General features: G+C 32.6%; 2 protein-coding genes and 1 pseudogene across 2 annotated transcripts; 2 read left to right on the top strand and 1 right to left on the bottom strand.

Annotated features, from left to right (window-relative positions):
• Positions 1-504: 504 nt before the first annotated feature.
• LOC148586905 (uncharacterized) lies at positions 505-1907 on the top strand (annotated as a pseudogene).
• A 5505-nt stretch (positions 1908-7412) lies between these two features.
• LOC132176036 (cytochrome P450 CYP72A219) lies at positions 7413-13135 on the top strand. The gene is made up of 5 exons (XM_059588148.2): positions 7413-7842; positions 9062-9279; positions 10832-11076; positions 11793-12180; positions 12596-13135. Exons 1-5 carry the CDS (start codon positions 7563-7565, stop codon positions 13019-13021), a joined length of 1557 nt encoding a protein of 518 aa, XP_059444131.2. The 5' UTR covers positions 7413-7562; the 3' UTR covers positions 13022-13135.
• Positions 13136-14188: 1053 nt separating this feature from the next.
• Positions 14189-17676, bottom strand: LOC132173885 (large ribosomal subunit protein eL20). The gene is made up of 4 exons (XM_059585556.2): positions 17566-17676; positions 16876-16991; positions 16257-16320; positions 14189-14782 (listed from the first exon to the last, which is right to left on the bottom strand). Exons 1-4 carry the CDS (start codon positions 17578-17580, stop codon positions 14441-14443), a joined length of 537 nt encoding a protein of 178 aa, XP_059441539.2. The 5' UTR covers positions 17581-17676; the 3' UTR covers positions 14189-14440.
• Positions 17677-19268: the final 1592 nt, after the last annotated feature.

Raw genomic sequence — 19268 nt, 5'->3', positions numbered from 1 at the left:
ATCTTTTAATCAAATAGGAAACTACTTCTAAGCATAATTTACCAATCCTCGTGGGAATAATCTCGTATTTGCCTGCTATACTATCGTTTGATCTTGTGCACTTGCGAGTTAAAACATATTAAATATTATCTATTAATTTAGGTAGTATTTGACACAACACTTAGAAAAGAGAGAGGTGTTCACTGTATGGGAAAAACCACATTTGCAGCTTATGTTTCTAAAACATGAAGCGAAATTGATGGACAACTGCCATTTCTTTACTTGATTAGCTAGTGGATAAATTTGCAATAAGACACTTGTTATTTTCGGTGTTGGGATGTTTGAACTATGTGTGTTTTTTTTATTATTATTATTATAATTGGACAATGTGACTTTATTTTCTCCACTTGATATGACTTATGTTATATTATATTTTGATAAATGTGATTGTTGAACAATTTCTTTAAAAGATAGTTTTATGTGTTTTATCTTATTAATTGTTAATATTTTTTAGGTATCACTCACATGGATTATGATGATTATATGGATTATGGTAATGATGATCATTGTCATGATAATGACGATAATGATGATGATGATAGTAATGATGAATTTTACCATCTTGTTTTTGTTGGATGACGTGTAGTAGTGACGTATGTCATTAAATACATTGATAAACAACCTTGTAGAAATTCTAAAGAAATTGGATATAGGTGGTTGATACATACGATGACTGGAAATGAGACTATATGTCATGATATGTTTAGAATGAAACCATATATTTTCTTTCAATTATGTAATGTTCTGCAACATACATATGGACTTCAGCACATGAGCCATATTAGACTAGAAGAGTCAGTAGGTATATGTTTGATGATTCTTGCACAAGGATCATGTAATAGAATGGTTCAAGAAAGGTTTCAACATTTTGGTGAGACTATACACAGACATTTTCATAAAGTTCTAAAAGCGCTTAACCTAATGGCAATGGATCTCATCAAACCTTCTGATCCCACCTTCAATGAAGTTCCCAATACAATTCGGCACAATCCATTGTATTGGCCACATTTTAAGGAACTTATTTTATTTGTTTATCAATATTGCTCAATTTGTGCTTGCCTTCTGTTAAAGTAGCTTAATAAGTATCTAAAATTTAACGAAATGTGTATTGTATGACTATATCGGTGCCATTGATGGAACACATATCCCAGTTGTTGTTAGAGAGGATAAGAAAATTCCATACATTGGAAGAAAAGAAACAACAACTCAATATGTGATGGTGGGATGCAATTTTGATTTACTTTTCACATTTATTATGGTAGGATGGGAAGGTGCGGCACATGATACATGTATTTTTTTAGATGCTATTCGTACTCCATTTGCAAACTTTCCGAAACCACCATTAGGTATAGTATTTTTTTAATCTTATTGATTATGAATGCATATTGTTTATGTATATCTTATAGATGATTATTATTCTCATGTGTAGAAAAAATATTATTTCGTTGGTGTTGGATACCCCTTAATGAAAGGGTACTTGACACCTTACAAAAGGGAGAGATATCACTTTCCTGATTTTCGACGGGCTGGTCAAGGAAATGGGATAGAGGAGAGGTATAACTATGTTCACTCATCAATTAGAAGTGTTATCGAGTGAACTTTTGGTGTGTGGAAGAATAGTGGCATATTTTAAGGCAAATGTCATCTTATGATATTAACGACCAAATGCTCATTGTAATTGCTACTGCGGTCCTTCATAATTTTATTAGAATACATATAGAAATGATAAGGGGTTTAAGTGGGATAAAGATAACTCCGATAATGATGATGATGCATGGAGTAACAGTCAAGAAAACATTGGCAATATACATGACAAGGAGATGAAAATGGTTCGTGACAATATAGCTCAATCCGTTTGTGGGCTGTAAAGAGTGCTTTATTATTTATGTTTTAGGCTAATTTTTAATGTCCTTTAATTTTTATTTTTTGGTGATTTATCAAGTACTAATTTAAATTATTGGTGAATTATGTAATAGTTAAATTTGATAAACGTTATAGTTTTATTTGATGAATTGTTCTTCTATTTTTTATTATATGTTTGTTTGGAATATGTTTCAAGAAAAAACAAATACAAAAACAAAAAAACACATAGAAACAAGTAATATAGCAATATATAATTGCCTAAATAGAAAACTCAAAGATAATGTCAAATTATAAGTCATACTTTTGTTTGCAGAGGTGTTAAAAAGAAATGTTAGTTATTTTACTGTTATAAAGAAATGTCATTATTGATAATTTGGTCATGAAATTGCAATTATATGCTAATGTTATCCTAACACCAAATTGATAAAAAAAAAAAAAATAAAAGTATTTTTTAACATGTTTTACCATACGCCTCTGGGATTTTAAAAAGTAGTGATTTAAAAAATGCAATTTTTGAAATCGCACTCCCAAACGGGCTCTAAAAGTGCATTTGCATCTCACATGTAGGGGTGAAAAGGCAGGTGCCTACTAACCGCACTAACTGTTAATCGCACTAACCGCTTTTAAATGCAGTTAAGAAAAACCACTAACTGCCTAGGCAGTTACAGATACTGGTTTTAGTTTTTGAAAAAATCGCTAACCGTTAACCATTAACTGCATATATATATATATATATATAAAAATCGCTAACCGTTAACCATTAACTGCATATATATATATATATATATATATATATATATATATATATATATATATATATATGCAGTTAATGGTTAACGGTATAGCCAATAACCGGTAACCGTAATCGCCTAGACGGTTAGTAAAATTCACTAACTGCATCCGCTTGCCTTGCGGTTAAGGCAGTTAGTAGTTAATAACCTTAATAACCGCTTTTTAAAGAAAAATTAAAAAGTTCAATTTTAAAAAACTAAAAACAAAAATGATGTCGTCTATATGGTAATATGATAATACCCTACTACATACGACATCATCAATGACGGAACTAGGGGGGATTGGCATAGGCCCACCCCCAAAAATACGAGAAAAAACAATCAAAGTAAAAAAAAAAAAAAAAAAAAAAAAAAAAAAGGAGAAGTAAAATAGGGCCAAATTTGGCTCTATTTTTAAAAATTTTGGCCCTACTTTCAAATGCCCACTTTTTCGACTCTTACGATAGTCTTTAATTCATAAAAAATATTTTTTTAATAAAAAAAATTATAAAGAACCGAAAAAAAAAAATAATAATAATTAGCTGACCTCCTCCCATAAAATTTTCTGATCTCGTTCCTGGATATCATTTTTAAATTTTTATATATGTTTAAATACAAAAACGTTGCCATTTCATATATATATATATATATATATAAAATAAAAAATTGCATCTCTCGGATTTGTCGCCCATGGCCGTGGCCGAATCCAATAATGCTAATGGTCATATACACGCGCCTCGTTGAGCAATTAACACGTACCTACCACATTGTTGACAGCGAATTCATCATGGATTGCGTAAGCACGTGCGTCTGCATGTGTCACGTTTATATTTAATTCCATCTCTCATAAACTTCACTCCCCCTTGTCATATTCACTCTCCCTTGTCATATTCATTTGGAGAGTCAAATTGTACTTTTATCTAAAATAATTAATTAAATTTATAAAATAAATTTTATTTTGAATTAGCAAAATAAAATTTAAAATAAATATTTGATTAGATTAGCAAAAAAAGAAAAAAATTATATGGAGCAGCACTTTTTAAGAAAATTATATTATTTTTTATTGTTTCTCTAGCATGTTTTCTCCCTTTTTAAAATTTTTTCTACTTTTCAAAGAATCATTGTGAGAATATTCGTTCACAATTTTTTTAATAGCTAATCGGATATAGAAAACTTTTAAAAAATTATTAGCTAAATTAAGTAAAGTGAGTTTTAATGAGTTATTTTGTACAAAAATTTAACTCTTCAATTGAGAATGCTCAGAGGACAAATTACTTTCTATAAAACTCCTATGTCCTTCGGGATTGAGAAAACTTTCACAAAAATTTAACTCTTCAATTGAGAATGCTCAGAAGACAAATTACTTTCTATAAAACTCCTGTGTCCTTCGGGATTGAGAAAACTTTCACTTATATATATATATATATATATATATATATATATATATATATATTAGTGGTGATAATATGCACGCCAACATGAGTACATAATGCATCACGCTGATATATATATTAGTGGTGATAATACGCACGCCAACATGAGTACATAATGCATCATGCTGGTGTGAATAGTAACCAAAAAAATATTAAAAAAATGTTGAAACAGTAACTTTTAATTACTATTTACACCAGCATGAGGCATTGTGCACTCACGCTGCGTGCGCAATATCACCACTATATATATATAACACCACTATATATATATATATATATATATATATATATATAACAATGCTTTTAAATTTTATTTTTGTTTTTTCTTTTTCTTTTTCTTTTGGGACAATATGGCATAGTAACATACTAACATGGCTTTTCAATCATTTCATACAATTTCATTTGTGTTATTTATTTATTTATATTTTGGTCCTTATGGACGGACCAGTTGAAAACGATAAGGCAGTGATCAATACAATGACGAAACGACAATCAGGCTTTCCTCAAGTCTTTAATCCTTTATCCCCCACATTAATGAAACAAGCCATCGATGAAAAAGGAAATTCCCCTTTGAATAGAAAAAAAGTCATCCATAAAATACACCTCTCCTTTCCTACTCATCTGTCATCTCCATCACTTAGATATTCACAATATCGAGAAAAAAGTTTTTTAAGATTATGTATGGATAGTTTCGAGAATTTGAAACAAAATTGGAAAAAATATTTTAAAAGGTAAATTAAATTGAATATATTTGATAAAAACTAAAAATAAATAAATAAAAATGATCTAAATTTAAAATATCAAAAACTAAAAATAAATAAACAAATAAACTAAAAATTGAATACATGAGTGGTTCCAAAACCACCCCCATAGGGATGGATTGGTTACCCCTGAAAACCAATGGGGTGGCTATCTGCCACCCCAACCGCTATATGGGGGTAATGGGGTAGTTGAGCCACCTGAAGAACCACTTGGGGGTGGCAACCAGGGGTGGCTCAACCGCCCATAGGTTATTTTTAATTTTTTTTATTCTTTATTTTATTTTATTTTATTTTGAATTTGGTTGAATAATATATATATAAATTTGAGTTGGGTTAAAAAAAAAAAAGTTGAGTTGAGTTGAAAAAATTAGAATTAGGTTAAAATAATAGCCAAATATAAACTCAAAATATAGTAAAAAAAAAATTAGTAACTTCACTTTACACCCTTAAATTATCACGCAATTTGAGAAATTTTAAAAACTTCAAAATTTTTCAATTTGGATCTCTAAATTTTCAATTGTAATCAATTTGAACATTTTCGTCAGATTTTAAACGTTAAAAGTGAGACAATGACGTTTATACCCCTAATTTTTTTATAAAATTTTAAATTTACCCTTAATTTCAATTTTTTTTTTTAAAAAAAAAATTAAGGATATTTTGGTTATTTTAGAGGTAAATCAAGAAAGTTAACGGCTAAATCTGACGGTAAATCTGATGGAGAGGTGCAAATTGACTATAATTGAAAGTTCAAGAGTCGAAATTGAAAGGTTTTGAAGTTTAGGAGACCTTCTCAAATCACGTAATAATTCAGAGGTCCAAAGTGAAGTTAGCTCAAATAATAAGGAATAAAATGAGACCCTAACAATAAATACTGAAAAGATAATTAACCCCTAAATTAAAACAAATTCTTCCAAACTCGGCTAGAAGCTAGAAGCTAGAAGAGAAACTCATACGGCAAAGAAAAGGGTCCACCACGCATGTGAGCAATCAGTATTTTGCATAACGGGAAGCCAATAATGTAAATTGAAATTGTTCATATGCACGCGCCTCGTTGAGTGATTAACACGTGCTGCCACATCGTTTGCAGATTGCGTAAGCACGTACGTCTTCATAAATATATGCTAACATATAAAAAAAGCATATTTATCGGTTACTATATAAGCACTACTATAAAAGTAAAGAAAAATACAAAATATAAAATAAGGGCACGGTCATAGCCAAAATATAAAATACAAAAATACAAAATACAAAATATATCTCAATTAAAAAGCTTGCTTAAATTATAACCAAACAAATTAAGGGCACGGTCGTAACCAAAACAAATTAAGGCCTTAATAGCTTTAATTATAAACTTTACTCTCAACTTACTCAGTTGGGTTATTACATGAAAATGATAAATATTGATAAATAAACATTAAATTTTTTTTTTTTTTTTTTTAATATGAAACCAAAAAAAAAACAGCCAAAGAGGGAAATATTAGAAAAAGTCTGAAAAACATCAAACACGTTACACGAGACTGAGAGAAACCAAGTCCTTTACTTCTTGGTTTTGACAATTGAGTGTTCTTTACTTCTTGGTTATAACAATTGAGTCATTGACAATGCACAGAGAATGTGGAGATTTGCTGCAATGCATTCTCCCACCCATCTCCTCACCATCTTTCTTCTATCTACATCTAGATTTTTTTTTTTAAAAAAAATAATAATAAATAAATAAATACAAAAGAGAGGAGATGATGGGAAAATGGATGAGAGAATGCAAAAAAAAATTTGTCAAAAATGTGAGAGAAACATCGAACACGCACTTACTTACGCATAGACATCAAACAATTAAAAATTAACAACACGCTGCACAATGAACTGAGTGAAAAGCGCAACAAACCAAAAAATTAAAAATACCAAGGGCGCAACAAACCAAAAATTAGAAACTGAGTTAAGAATTTTTTTTTAATTTTTTTTTACCATGGGCGCCCGCCCTCAAGTCGCCCTCACTGGGTACCATATATGATACAAAATAAATCAAGGGGACAAAAATAAAAATTGTTAAATTACAAGGAGCAAAAAAGCATTTAACCCCAAATTTTATGCATATCCATGGCCTTAAAATGTGATTTGGCCACCCTCCCCCCCCCCCTCTCTCTCTCTCTCTCTCTCGAGTTTATTTTTTCTTCTTTTTTTGTGATATAGCTCTTTTTTATTTTTTATTTTTTTTTTATGTTAATATTTATTTTGGTCCTTATCATGGAGCCGTTGAAAATGACAAGGTAGTGATTACAATCACGACACTCAGTCTTTTCTTTAATCTTTTTTTTTTTTTATATGGTATGTTTGAAATTACGATTTTTTAATAATAATTTAAATTTATTTGAAAAAAAATTAATTTAAACTAAAATTACGATTTTATATAACAAATATTTGATAAAAAATAAAATTAACATGTTTTAACTTATCCTTTTACGATTTTGAAAATTAACAATTAAAAAAAAAATATTTAAAAATTTGACTTTATTAAATCCACAAACTCAAAACAATGTCCTAATCAATGAAACAAGCATCAATTTGAACAAAATTTCCCCTTGTCGCCCCTTTGATCTTTTTCCTCCTTTGAATACAAAAAAAGCCATCCATAAAATTCACTTCTCCCCTTTCCTACTCTTCTCCATCCTTCTTCTCTGCCTCTCCCCCTCCTGCAAAAAATGGCTGTATCATCACTACTTGTGATCTTCAGCAGTACTCTTCTCCTTGCAATCCTAACGTTGGGGTGGAGGATTCTGAAGTGGGTGTGGCTGAGGCCCAAATACCTGGAGAGGCGCCTGAGAGAGCAGGGCTGTTCCGGCAACTCCTACCGGCTCTTCTTCGGAGACTTGAAGGACAGCTCCATGATGTCGAAGCAAGCAAAGTCTACACCCATCAATTTCTCTGATGATATTTCGCCACGTGTCATCCCCTTCGTCCATCACACTGTCAAGAATTATGGTATGTCTACCATACCCTTATTATCTACTCATTTTGTTACCTCAATCATCATGTGTCACGTAGCTTTATAAATTTTTGAGTAAAGTTGGTATATTTTTCTCAAATTAAAACTCAATTAATAATGTAATTCTAATCTTTCAATTGAGACAATATTTTTCAAAGAAAAGGGCTAGGTGCTCTCTTGGTGATCTCTTAATCATAAGTGTATATTATTTTTTAAAAAAGTAAAAAAAATAAACTTTCTTTATTTTTGTCATTTTGTTTTTAAAAAATAATATCTACCTAGGATGAGAAGAGCACTAGGAGAATCCCAGAAGAATATCTAGCATTTTTCTTTTCTAAACTACTAAAATATTATCACTTAAGACTAGCAAAAAGATAAAAATGTTCTTATGAATTTCTCAATAAGACAAAAATACGCTTATAAATTCAAAAAACAAAAAACAAAAAACAAAAATAATAATAATTTTTAATTTTTTTAAAACGGATTTTTTTTTTTTTTTTTTTAAAAAAAAAGGGTTTGTTTTCCGAAACCGAAATTTTTATTTAAAAAAAAAAATGAAAATTTTCAATTTTATTAAATAAAAAAAATCTTTTTTTTTTAATTATTTTCTTATAAAAAGGTTTTTTTTTTTTTTTAAAAAAAAGAAAGTTTGGAGACATTGTCACAAATAAAAGTTTGAAGAACATTATTAATTAGGTAGTAGTTTGAGAGGAGTATATAAACTTTTTCCTAATTTTTTTTTTTCATTTTTATAAAATAAGCTTAGAGTCTTAATTTTTCGTTCCATTAGGGCCACGAGTCTAGCCTTGAGGGGTTTCGGTCCCTTGACAAAATTTAAAAAATGTCACAAAATTTTAAGAATTTCATTTAAATTTTAGATATTTTTATAAAATTGACCTCTCAAAATTAATTTTTACCTCTAAAAATTTCTTCTTTTTAAAATTTTCCCCCCTCCAAAATTATTTTCTAATTCCGCCCCATGTGGGAGTATGTAGCGGTTCTCGGATATGATTAGATTATATCATTGCAACTTTTATTATCTCCCAATAAATTTTACACATACTTTCACGTCTACACTCCCAAATTCATACTCTCAGATGTGACGTGACGTGATAATTACTATTAAAGAGAGTGTAAATAGACTTGAAACATTTCTCTTATTTTCCATGTTTCATAAAGATATTGGATCTTCTTCTGACCTTGAAACATATGCAGGCAAGAATTGTTTTATATGGATTGGCCCAAAGCCGAGAGTGTTTATTATGGATCCGGAACTAATAAAAGATGTTTTCACAAATATCGGTGAGTTTCGGAAGCCACGCATAAACCCACTTTCTAGGTTGCTGTCATTGGGAGTAGTGGCGTACGAGGGAGAGAAATGGGCTAAACACAGAAAGATTATCAACCCTGCATTCCGGGTCGAAAAGTTGAAGGTTTTTTCTTTTACTTTCTGTTTTTGTTTAAATCCATTCAGAAGCAATACTTGTGCAGTTGTACTGTCTAAAACTGGATTCTTGTTATCACGTTATGTTGAAAATGTTGTCCCTGTTTGTTTTGGGGTAAAACATTTTCTCAAAAAAAAAATTTTCCCTAGTGCCACACTCTTTTGCGTGGGGTGGAGCCATTGTCTCCTATGTGGGGATGGTTCTCTACCCTGGCAGAGGTGGACGGGGTGTAGTCTGTCTCATGCAGACAGGGATGGAGGCAGAGTTTAGTATAGACAGAGGCCAATGACTAATAAATTGAAATTGTGTTGCTAAGGGCGATATTATATATATATATATATATATATATATATAACCTTATAATTTTTTTTTTTTTTTTTACCTTCAATTATTTTATTTTTATTTTTTCCTTATGAGTTAGGGGGTAGCCATGGCCTATATGGGCCACCCCCTTCCTTGGTCCCTGCATGTGGATCTCCAACCCACAAAGGTGTGCAAGGTGGAACTCTTTCCCTTGCCTCCATGTGGGGTGGATCTGTTCAAATCTTGCTTGAAAATTGTTTGAATTTTGGTTTTTTGTGGTTCCAAGGAATTGTCTGGTATAATTTGTATTCCTATGAATATGGTCTTATAATTTGTACCTCCAAAAAAAAAAAAAAAAAGTTCTCTCATTTCTTAACGGTCTGTTGGGGTTTGTGGTTTCAAAACATGCGATTTAAAAAATAACGATTACAAAACGAGATTTTTAAAAACGTAGTTAAGAATTTGATAGAATCGCGGATTGGCTTTTAAAATCACATTTTGGCCTTTAATTCTCCCTTGCTTCCAGACTTGCAGTTTGAAAATGTGGATTTTCCCATTTTTTTCAAATCTCCATTTTTTAAGAATGCACTCCAAACAAGACATTTTTCACGATTTTGTTTAAAAACATACTTTGGCCTGTGAACGTAGGGCCAAACGGACTCTAAGTTTACAAGATATTTTTGTTTTTACCAGAAAATAATGACTATTTTTCATCAAAAAAGATGTTTTCAACATTTAACGGCTTTTTTTTGTCATTTTAATAAACTATCCATCTATAATGGTAATCCTTAATTTTTCCTTGAAAGGATACAAAATGACTACTACACATTCACTTTTCTTAGCAAAAGGAAAAGAATTTTTTGTGTCATTTTAATAAATAATCCCAAGCTGTAATCCTTAATCTCTTAAGGATACAAAATGAATACACAATAGTATTTTGATCATCTTCTAGTTCAGAAACTGATGACAAAAAGTGTTGGGTTCAAATCAAAATCTAACAACATTCAAACATCAAGAATGTCAATTATTGGAAATTCCATCAAACTCCTGTAAATTTAAACTCCCTCCCTCGAAATAATACCACTCAAGAGTTAAATTTCCATTTCAACTAGTTTCAGGAAGCCATTATAAAGCATTTAGCTATTCTGAATTGTTTACATCAATGGAAACACTTTTATGCTAAAAGCTCTGTTTCCTATATGATCTTTCAAAATCTTTTACCTTGTGATTGCTGCAGGCTATGACACATGCATTTTATCAGAGTTGCAATGATATGATTAGCCAATGGGAGAGGCTGATCGGTGAAGAGGGGTCTTGTGAGTTAGATATATGGCCTTATATTGAAAATCTATCAGGTGATGCGATTTCTCGAACAGCATTTGGAAGTAGCTACACTGAAGGAAAAAGAATATTCCAACTCCAAAAAGAACAAGCTGAATTTGTTGTGAAAGCTATAAAATCTGTCTACATTCCAGGATGGAGGTAATTAATGTTTAAATTTTTATTTAACTTCATCATGAAATCAGGTCAAGTTAGTTTATATTGAATTATGGTTAAGTTCAGAAATAGTGTTAGACTGCAGAAAAAGAAGTTGGGACAAGAAATGCAGCAAACTTTCAACAAATTTTAACTTCTGCTCCTTCCACCTATTTCAGTTCACTTTTCTTACGACTTTAGGTGAAGAATAGATCTTATAGTTTATTTGAAAACCCGTTTTTCGTATTATAATTTTTTTTCCTAAACAACTGATCAACAAAGTTGTAGCAACCAAGGAAAGCTCTAGCCACATTTGCTAACTTATTAGCAAATGTGGGATTTATAAACTACACTCTATGTGAACTACTCATCTTCCCAATATGGGATCGGAGTTTTACAAACTCCCCCCTTAAACCCCTGACGTCTTCGTCAGGGCCACGTCATGCGGTGCGAACAATACCACATGACATTAGTAAGTGGCTCTAATACCATTTGTAACGAACTAGGGAAAGCGTTAGCCACATTTGCATTATCACTCCAAAATCACTCAATTTGGGAGATAGCACCCATGAGTGTCTTTATAAACCACTCATTCTATGTGGGCTACTCATCTGCACCGCCCAAAAAAGAGACCCAAACTGAATTGTTACAAAAGTAGTGAGGAATCACATTCTTATTTCCCTTCTTCATGCCTTCACAATTTGTAAGATTTTTATGTGTAGGTTTCTACCAACCAAAATGAACAAGAGAATGAAGGAAATCGATCGAGAAGTACGAACTTTGCTAACGGAAATCATTAACAATCGAGAGAGGGAAAGGAAGGCAGGAAATGCCCCAAATGATGATTTATTAGGTATACTTTTGGAATCCAATTCTAGAGAACTTCGAGAATCTGGAAATGAAAAGAAAGCTGCAATGAGTCTTACAGATGTAATTGAGGAATGTAAGCTATTTTACTTTGCGGGGCAAGAGACAACCTCAGTTTTGCTCGTTTGGACAATGGTTTTGTTGAGCAAGTATCCAAATTGGCAAGCGCGTGCAAGAGAAGAGGTTTTGCAAGTTTTTGGCAAGAACAAACCAGACTTTGATGGGTTACATCACCTTAAAGTTGTGAGTATATTTCCTTATGTTTACCTTATTAAGATGGATGTTTCAATACATATTTTCTTTGTCTATCAAGTTGATTCAATCAGTTTCTCAACCTTCAAAATAGTGATTCAACATGTAATCATAAGACTTGGATATACTGATGTAGTTTTCAGGCAAACACCACAAAAAACATAACACTATCACTATGGTAGGCTCAAATTCTTTCCTATTAAATGAGTAGAACCTTTGTTCTGATACTATATTAAATCAAACTTTTCTCAAAAGTTTAAGTTAATAGAAATGGATGAAGTTAATCTTTAACAAATGCTCCTAGAGTTAGGTCCGTAGATGGAGTAATAAGTCTTGGTTTTCTATCTATAAGTAGTCTTCAATGTTAATTAAACATGTTTATGAGAGAAGTGTATCCATGGCACAGGTAACCATGATTCTGCATGAGGTTCTGAGGTTCTACCCGCCAGTAACTATGCTGAATCGAGCAGTTGACAAGGACACAAGGCTAGGAAATTTGATAATACCAGCTGGAGCAATGATCGGTTTACCAATAATCCTTATCCAACGTGATTGTGAACTTTGGGGAGACAATGCAAATGAGTTTGACCCAGAGAGGTTTTCAGAAGGTGTCTCAAAGGCAACAAAGGGCCAACTATCATTTTTCCCATTTGGAGGGGGTCCTCGGTTGTGCATTGGACAAAACTTTGCTATGGTGGAAGCCAAAATGGCGTTGTCAGTGATATTGCAGCACTTCTCATTTGAAATTTCCTCATCCTATGCTCATGCTCCTTTCACAATTATAACTCTTCAACCTCAATTTGGTGCTCACATTGTACTGCACAAACTCTAGCTTGTATCAAAATAAGCAACTCTTAATCTGTAAACCAAGTTTTATTACTCCTGCTCATGTACTATTATAGCATTATCAAAACTAGTTATAAAGAACGGGTGCTTTTTCATTGTATTATTATATATTCACAAAGAAGCTAAGAACAGGTCAAGTTATTCGATCGAAATGCTACATATGATTTACCAAATTTGTAAGGATGATGTTTTGAAAGAGATAAATTGACACTAGTCTGTATTTGAGTTAAACCAAAAGAGAGAGAGAGAGAGAGAGAGAGAGAGAGAGAGAAAGAGAGTAAAGGAGTGCATGCAAAAATATCCTTGAACCATCTCAATCAATGTAAATTTTGCATATAAACAGAAAATGCCAAGCAGTTTAAACTTTCTTAGCCTCTACTCAAAAAAAAATGAGGCCATCAATAATGATATTTAGTAGAAGAAGAAGAAACTCTTTTTTCTCTAATGTGTCATCTCCAAGAACTTTTTAATTGAATGTTTTGAAGTTTTGATCAATATGAAGGAATGTGTAATAACATATAGCATATGCATGTATGTTTGTGCTGTGTACATATGGATGAATTCAAGCTAAATTTGGGTTTGTAGTGAAAATTGTTTAAGGGCTAGTTTGATTGCAAGATTTATGTGCTTGATTTTCTGGATTTTGAACATTTGTGGTTTGTGTGTTTGTGAACTAAATGTTGAATTTAGGGATGAAATTATTAAGTAGATTAGTTGCCACAACCCTAACCCTAATTTCCAGCACTCAAGTCCTCTTGCCTCTTATAGCTGACCTAATTTTGCTCTTAGTTTTTTTTTTAACACAACTTTACAGGTTAATTACCTTTCTCCTCACGACCTACCACTGATTTACAAGTTGTCCCGTGAACTCACATTTGTCTCGCTCAACCGCATTAAATTACTATTTTGTTACAAAAAAAATTCCGTCGTTAGAATCTAGTTAAGTCAGACAGAATCTTTATCACATGCCATTAAAAATAAATAAAGAAAAAAGAAAAAGGTGAGTTCGGTAAAAAAATAAATTTGACAAACACTTTTCTTTAAAAATCCCAAATTGTCTGGAAATCTTGAAAATGAGGCTTTCCTTTAAGAGTTCTTTCAAACATTTTCTATAGATCAAAGCTCAATGGGTTCTATTTCTCAACGCAACATCTTAAAGCTAAGAAACTTCCAGCAACTATAATTCATTATAGCAAAAACGACAGGAGTATACTAGGTGGTACTCTTAATTATCTCCGCAAATGAGAGAGCTAAAAGAGAACCCGTACAAGTGAACTCGTTAACAAGCATTCCACTACCAAAACAGAATTTAAAGTTCAAAGCATCAGCCGATGTCTCACATCTAAAGCTCATCAAAAACATGAAAATCCTAGCAAGAAACAAGAGAAAGTAACCATCATACGAGTTACATAAATAGGTTTGGCCTTGACGCCTTATATGTGGTCTTGAGCTTCCTGGTGGGTGGCCGAATTTTCTTGAACACCAGAGGGAACTTGATTTTGGAGTTGTGGAATTGCTTGGTGCTCTCCCTCTTGCAAAGCTTAGCTGGTATGGTGGCTGTTTTGATGATCTGAATGCATGGGAACCTCACTCTGTGACGAGAAGCCATCTCAGTGTACATTTGCTCCACAGCACCATTTAGTGTGGTGTCTCGATACTCCTTGTACATATTGTGATACCCAGTTCGGCTTTGATAGCGCAGCCAGATACCAAAATTCTTGATCTTCGTAGGATTCTTTTCAAAGATCTGCAGTATAAATGGGAATAGAAAAATCATCTCACAGAGATCATTAAAACCAATAAGACAACTAGAGATATAAAGAAGATAGGGGGAGGGGAATGTATAAATCGCATTTGCAGCCTGCCAGAGGAGCAGCAAATACCATCCCCAAATTCTGTAGACCACCATAGCTATAGTGTAAGAGAAAATTGATCAAGAGTTCAACCCAACTTAACTATGTCTTAGTCCCAATTAAATTATCTAGACAAATTTAAGGGGAAAAATAATAGACTTCAAGAAGCTAAAATCAGCAGTTTTTCAAGCCATGAGGATGATATTGTGTGAAACTGGCGGAAAGTTTCTCTTTCTGCCAGTAATTTAAGAGAAAATAGTTTCAAGTTCAAGTTTAGTCTAAGGAGAGTAGAGATTCAAAGTTTGGGACATAAATGAAATAATTTTCACTTAGATTGACGAAATACTCTTCAATTGATAGCAATACATGGTTTGCACCAGAAAATAAAATAATATTGAACCAATAGTACTTGACATTCATCATGATTTGAACTGTGGAAAATGATTACAATCATCTCCTCTCACATTTTGGTCCAAATATGTTGCACAATCTACCCTGCCCCTTTTGCTGACTACGATAGAGTATAACAGAATTATAGGTAAAAACACAAGCTACCCACAAACTCATAAACATGTCAACATATTCGTTGTGGATTTTAAGACAACTATGATTCTAGAGGAGCATCCTCTAGGCCCGGCCGCGGGGGGGGGGGGGGGGGGGGGTGGGTGCCTTTTCTAGTGTTGAGTGCCTTGGAGGATTTTGGACTTTGTTGTATTGTGGGTTTTGGGTTTGAGGGCTTGTCAGGGTTTGGGTTTGAGGCCTTGGGTTTCTTGCTTGTTTGGAGCCTCTTGTATATACTGTCTGTCTACTTAGGGCTGCCTTAAGTTGCAATCTCACTTTCCATCTCTCCCCTCATATTTTGGTCCAAATATATTGCACATTCTCCAGAGCCCCTTTTTTCTGGCATAGATATAGTATAACAGAACAATAAGTGAAAAAGAAGCTGCCCACAACAGAGTTACGTTGTATTCCAGCAAGGAAAACGGGAACGGGATAATATTAGTTACAATTCCAGCAGAAGCTGCCCCTTGCTCCCACTCCACACATGCATACACAGAGAGAATTCAATGATTCGTTTATCTTTAACCAACTTCACCTCTAAATTCCAATAAGCTATTACCCAAATTTATAACTGTAATAATAGCATGATGATTTTCTTACTTAAAATTTTTTTTTTTTTTTTTTTTTTTTAAAAAAGAAAAAAAAAAAAAAAAAAGAAGGGAAAAGTGGGGGGAGAGAGCATACAGATTCGTGAGGGAAAGTGAAAAATGGCTCCAGCACTTTAAAGCATTTTTCCTCAGCAAGGGTAATGTAACTTGACAAAGCAAGACTAATCAAGATGAAAAATCAAGCATATATGGTTCATACCTCATTAATAGCTAATATCTGCCCATTGCTCTTTTTAACTTTCTTGAGTTTCCTCAAGAAATACCTTCCAAAAAAAACACAAAAATCCCTTAGTCAAAGTTCCTAAAAGATAAAAAGATTTATCTCCAAAAAGCAGTGACATGCATGATAAAATACAATAAGCAGCAGCAAATAAACCAACCTTCTGCTTCCAAGAATGTTGACAGCAACAGAACATCATTTAAGAAAATCAAATCTTATGTATCATGTCCTTAAGGCTCTCAATGAAAGAAAAATAAAAAGAAATACTTAAGCGAAGGCCTATGGTAGGAGTTAAGATTCAACAAATTGATGGTTCTCTTTAGACTCCCAGTAACAAAATCACAATGTCTTTTATGTTCCATTTTCTTTTAATTACTTATATTTCAGTTGAGCGCAAGTTTTTGTTTCCTCCCATCCCAAAAAAGTCAAAACCATGTAGCACTCAGAAACATAAAACATAATTGTCTTCCCATGTTGAATCAAGAGCCAAACAGATCACAAGCCAAAACATTTCACTTTAATTTAAATTCCAACACATCATTAGCATAATGGATCAGAATCAATTGCAAGTTCAATACATAGAGATTAGATTACACACCAAAACTTTGACTTGGAGCGAACCTCATTTGTTGCCCAAAGTTTCATCCGATAAATTTTCGGATGCTCATCTGTTTGAGAAGGCAATGCTCTCCCCACTACCTGGTATTGATGAAACTGTAAACAAGCAAACCCTTGTCAATTCAAAACCCCAACATCATCATAAACAGGACCAAACACGTGAACTACAACAACATTACATTAGTTTGGCAACAAAAAGAAAACAGAAACAATTTCTGAATATTCCATACAAAGACCAAATATAACATAATTCACCCACTCAACTGAGCCTACTACAATCATGTGACAAGGCAAAAATGTTACTAACGATCCAATCAGAACCAAACCCATGAAGCAAACCGAAATATTTAACCGTTTGGTAGCTGGGAAAATGCAGGAAAAGCAAAGAAAAGAAAACCCAGGCTCAGATCCCAAGTTTTTCAGTACAATTCTAAAAACCCACGTATAGCTATGAACCATACAAATACTTATTCATCCGAGTTGAAACTTTCAGGCTTTCAGCAGTGAGAACCAGATAAAAAGAACAAAAACAAAACAAAAATCATCATAAATCCTAAGGCCCACAATCTATTTTCTCCTATTTTCCTAAGCTTTTTCAGCAACAAAACGGTGAATAAACAAGGCAGAAAAAATCATGAGAATATGAATTTGTGATAAGAATGCTACTTACCCTGAAAGTAACCATTTCTGTGGAGAGAGTAAATGCCTCTGAACAAACCGGAGAGCCTGTGGCAATTGTGTAGCAAAGGAAGGGCTTTGGAGTTTAGAGTGGTCTTATATTAAACCCTAGGGGCCGTTTGGGGGCGCCGCTTAAACAGTGCTTTGTCTCTTAAGTGCTTTTCAGTAAAGGCAATCCATATATTTTAATGTTTTTTAAATGATGTTCTTTATTTTTATTTTTTTTTCAACCTCTTAGATTTAATTAAATTTTTTTATGAGAACCAGAAAGAGTGAAATTAAATTTGGACTGCTTATGTTATAGGTTTTTTAATATAATGTTTAAGCTAAATTCTTTTTGTTTTAAGTTATAGTTTTTTTTAATATAATGTTTAAGCTAAATTCTTTTTGTTTTAAGTTATTTGTTAATATTTTTGTTTTGAAAAAAAAGAACGCATAAAGGGATAAACAAAATATGTTATGAAACAAAGCAAAATGTTTGGTTATAGCCTATAAAACTAGGGGATAAGCTAGAGAAATTTATCTAGTATTTATTGGAGAGAAAAAAAAAAATGCTTTGTGTTAGGATTGGGCTAATCGGATAGTCCACCTACTAGGGTGGGCTGGAATGAGCCCAAAGACCAACAAGGCCCATAAACGAGGCCATTATTCGGGCCAACGAGGATGTGAAATCGAGGGATCATCTCCTTCTCCCTTGGGAATCTGGGATCCATCAAGAGAATCTCGAATATTCCATACCGAGGAATCCAGAATTTGTTGTAGCCTTGTAGGGATAATGATAAACTCTTAGGATAATGCCTCAATCCCGAAATTCTTGGGATTATGCCAATCCTCGAGAACTAATTGACAATAACCACAACTCCCTCCTATAAAAAGAGTCTCATTCTAGGTAAAAGTGGTCAATTTTCAACTGACTTAAGTATCAGAGCTATTCTATGCCGACACATTCCAACAAGTTTTTGTGTCTATTTTCTCTCTTTATTTTGCAGGTATTCATTCGTCTAATCCAAGTGCTCACCTAACCGGAAACTGTTCTAACACTTTGTTTAGACATTTGCAGTCAAAGGCTGTCTAAATAAGTTTTCATAAAATCATTTTCTATGTTTTGTTTTTTTTAAAAAAAAAGTGTAACATCCCCGATTTTAACCCATTGAAGCAAAGGGATCTTAATTTTGAGCGTAAGGAGAATGTATGATATTCTAGGAATAAAGTGCTAATTTTGGAAAAATTAAGGAAAAAAACTTAGACCTAAGATGGTTCTATTTTGTTATAAAGGAATTAAATAATATGGAATCAGCTGATTTTGGAGTTTTGGGATATATATATATATATATATATATATGGGCTTCAAGCTATGTAGAAGAACATTGATGAAGTGGGCCGAATTAAAGCCCAAGGGGGGAATAAGAGCCCATGGACCGGGCACTTGTATGCAAATAAAGGAAAGCTTCAGCATTCTAAGCAAGGACGGAAGTAGAATGTATGACCGGTCATTTCAGAATGGGCCAAATATGAATGAAAAATATATTAAAGATGCAAGATTAAAGTAATATATATAAAAAAATATTAATATTAATAAAAAATAGAGTAAATATCTAGTAAATCCCTGAGTTAACGCATGAAAACAAAAAACACCCTCTGCTTTTTTCTTTTTCTTTTTTTGAATTTTTACTCCATGGGTCAATCGAAAAGATG

This window comes from Corylus avellana, chromosome 3 (genome assembly GCF_965113065.1).
Source record: "Corylus avellana chromosome 3, dhCorAvel1.hap1.2, whole genome shotgun sequence".
NCBI classification, from domain to species: domain Eukaryota; kingdom Viridiplantae; phylum Streptophyta; class Magnoliopsida; order Fagales; family Betulaceae; genus Corylus; species Corylus avellana.
This window is presented reverse-complemented; position numbering and strand designations above follow the sequence as displayed.

Excerpts from the sequence above, each read along its gene's own strand:
- LOC132173885 (XM_059585556.2), bottom strand. Across the intron at positions 16,321-16,875 it reads CGCTCCAAGTCAAAGTTTTG|GTATTTCTTGAGGAAACTCA; the intron begins GTGTGTAATCTA and ends TTTTTTTGGAAG. Across the intron at positions 14,783-16,256 it reads AGATATTAGCTATTAATGAG|ATCTTTGAAAAGAATCCTAC; the intron begins GTATGAACCATA and ends TTTATACTGCAG.
- LOC132176036 (XM_059588148.2), top strand. The coding sequence starts at position 7,563 with ATGGCTGTATCATCACTACTTGTGATCTTCAGCAGTACTCTTCTCCTT. Across the intron at positions 9,280-10,831 it reads TCCGGGTCGAAAAGTTGAAG|GCTATGACACATGCATTTTA; the intron begins GTTTTTTCTTTT and ends TGATTGCTGCAG. Across the intron at positions 12,181-12,595 it reads GGTTACATCACCTTAAAGTT|GTAACCATGATTCTGCATGA; the intron begins GTGAGTATATTT and ends TCCATGGCACAG.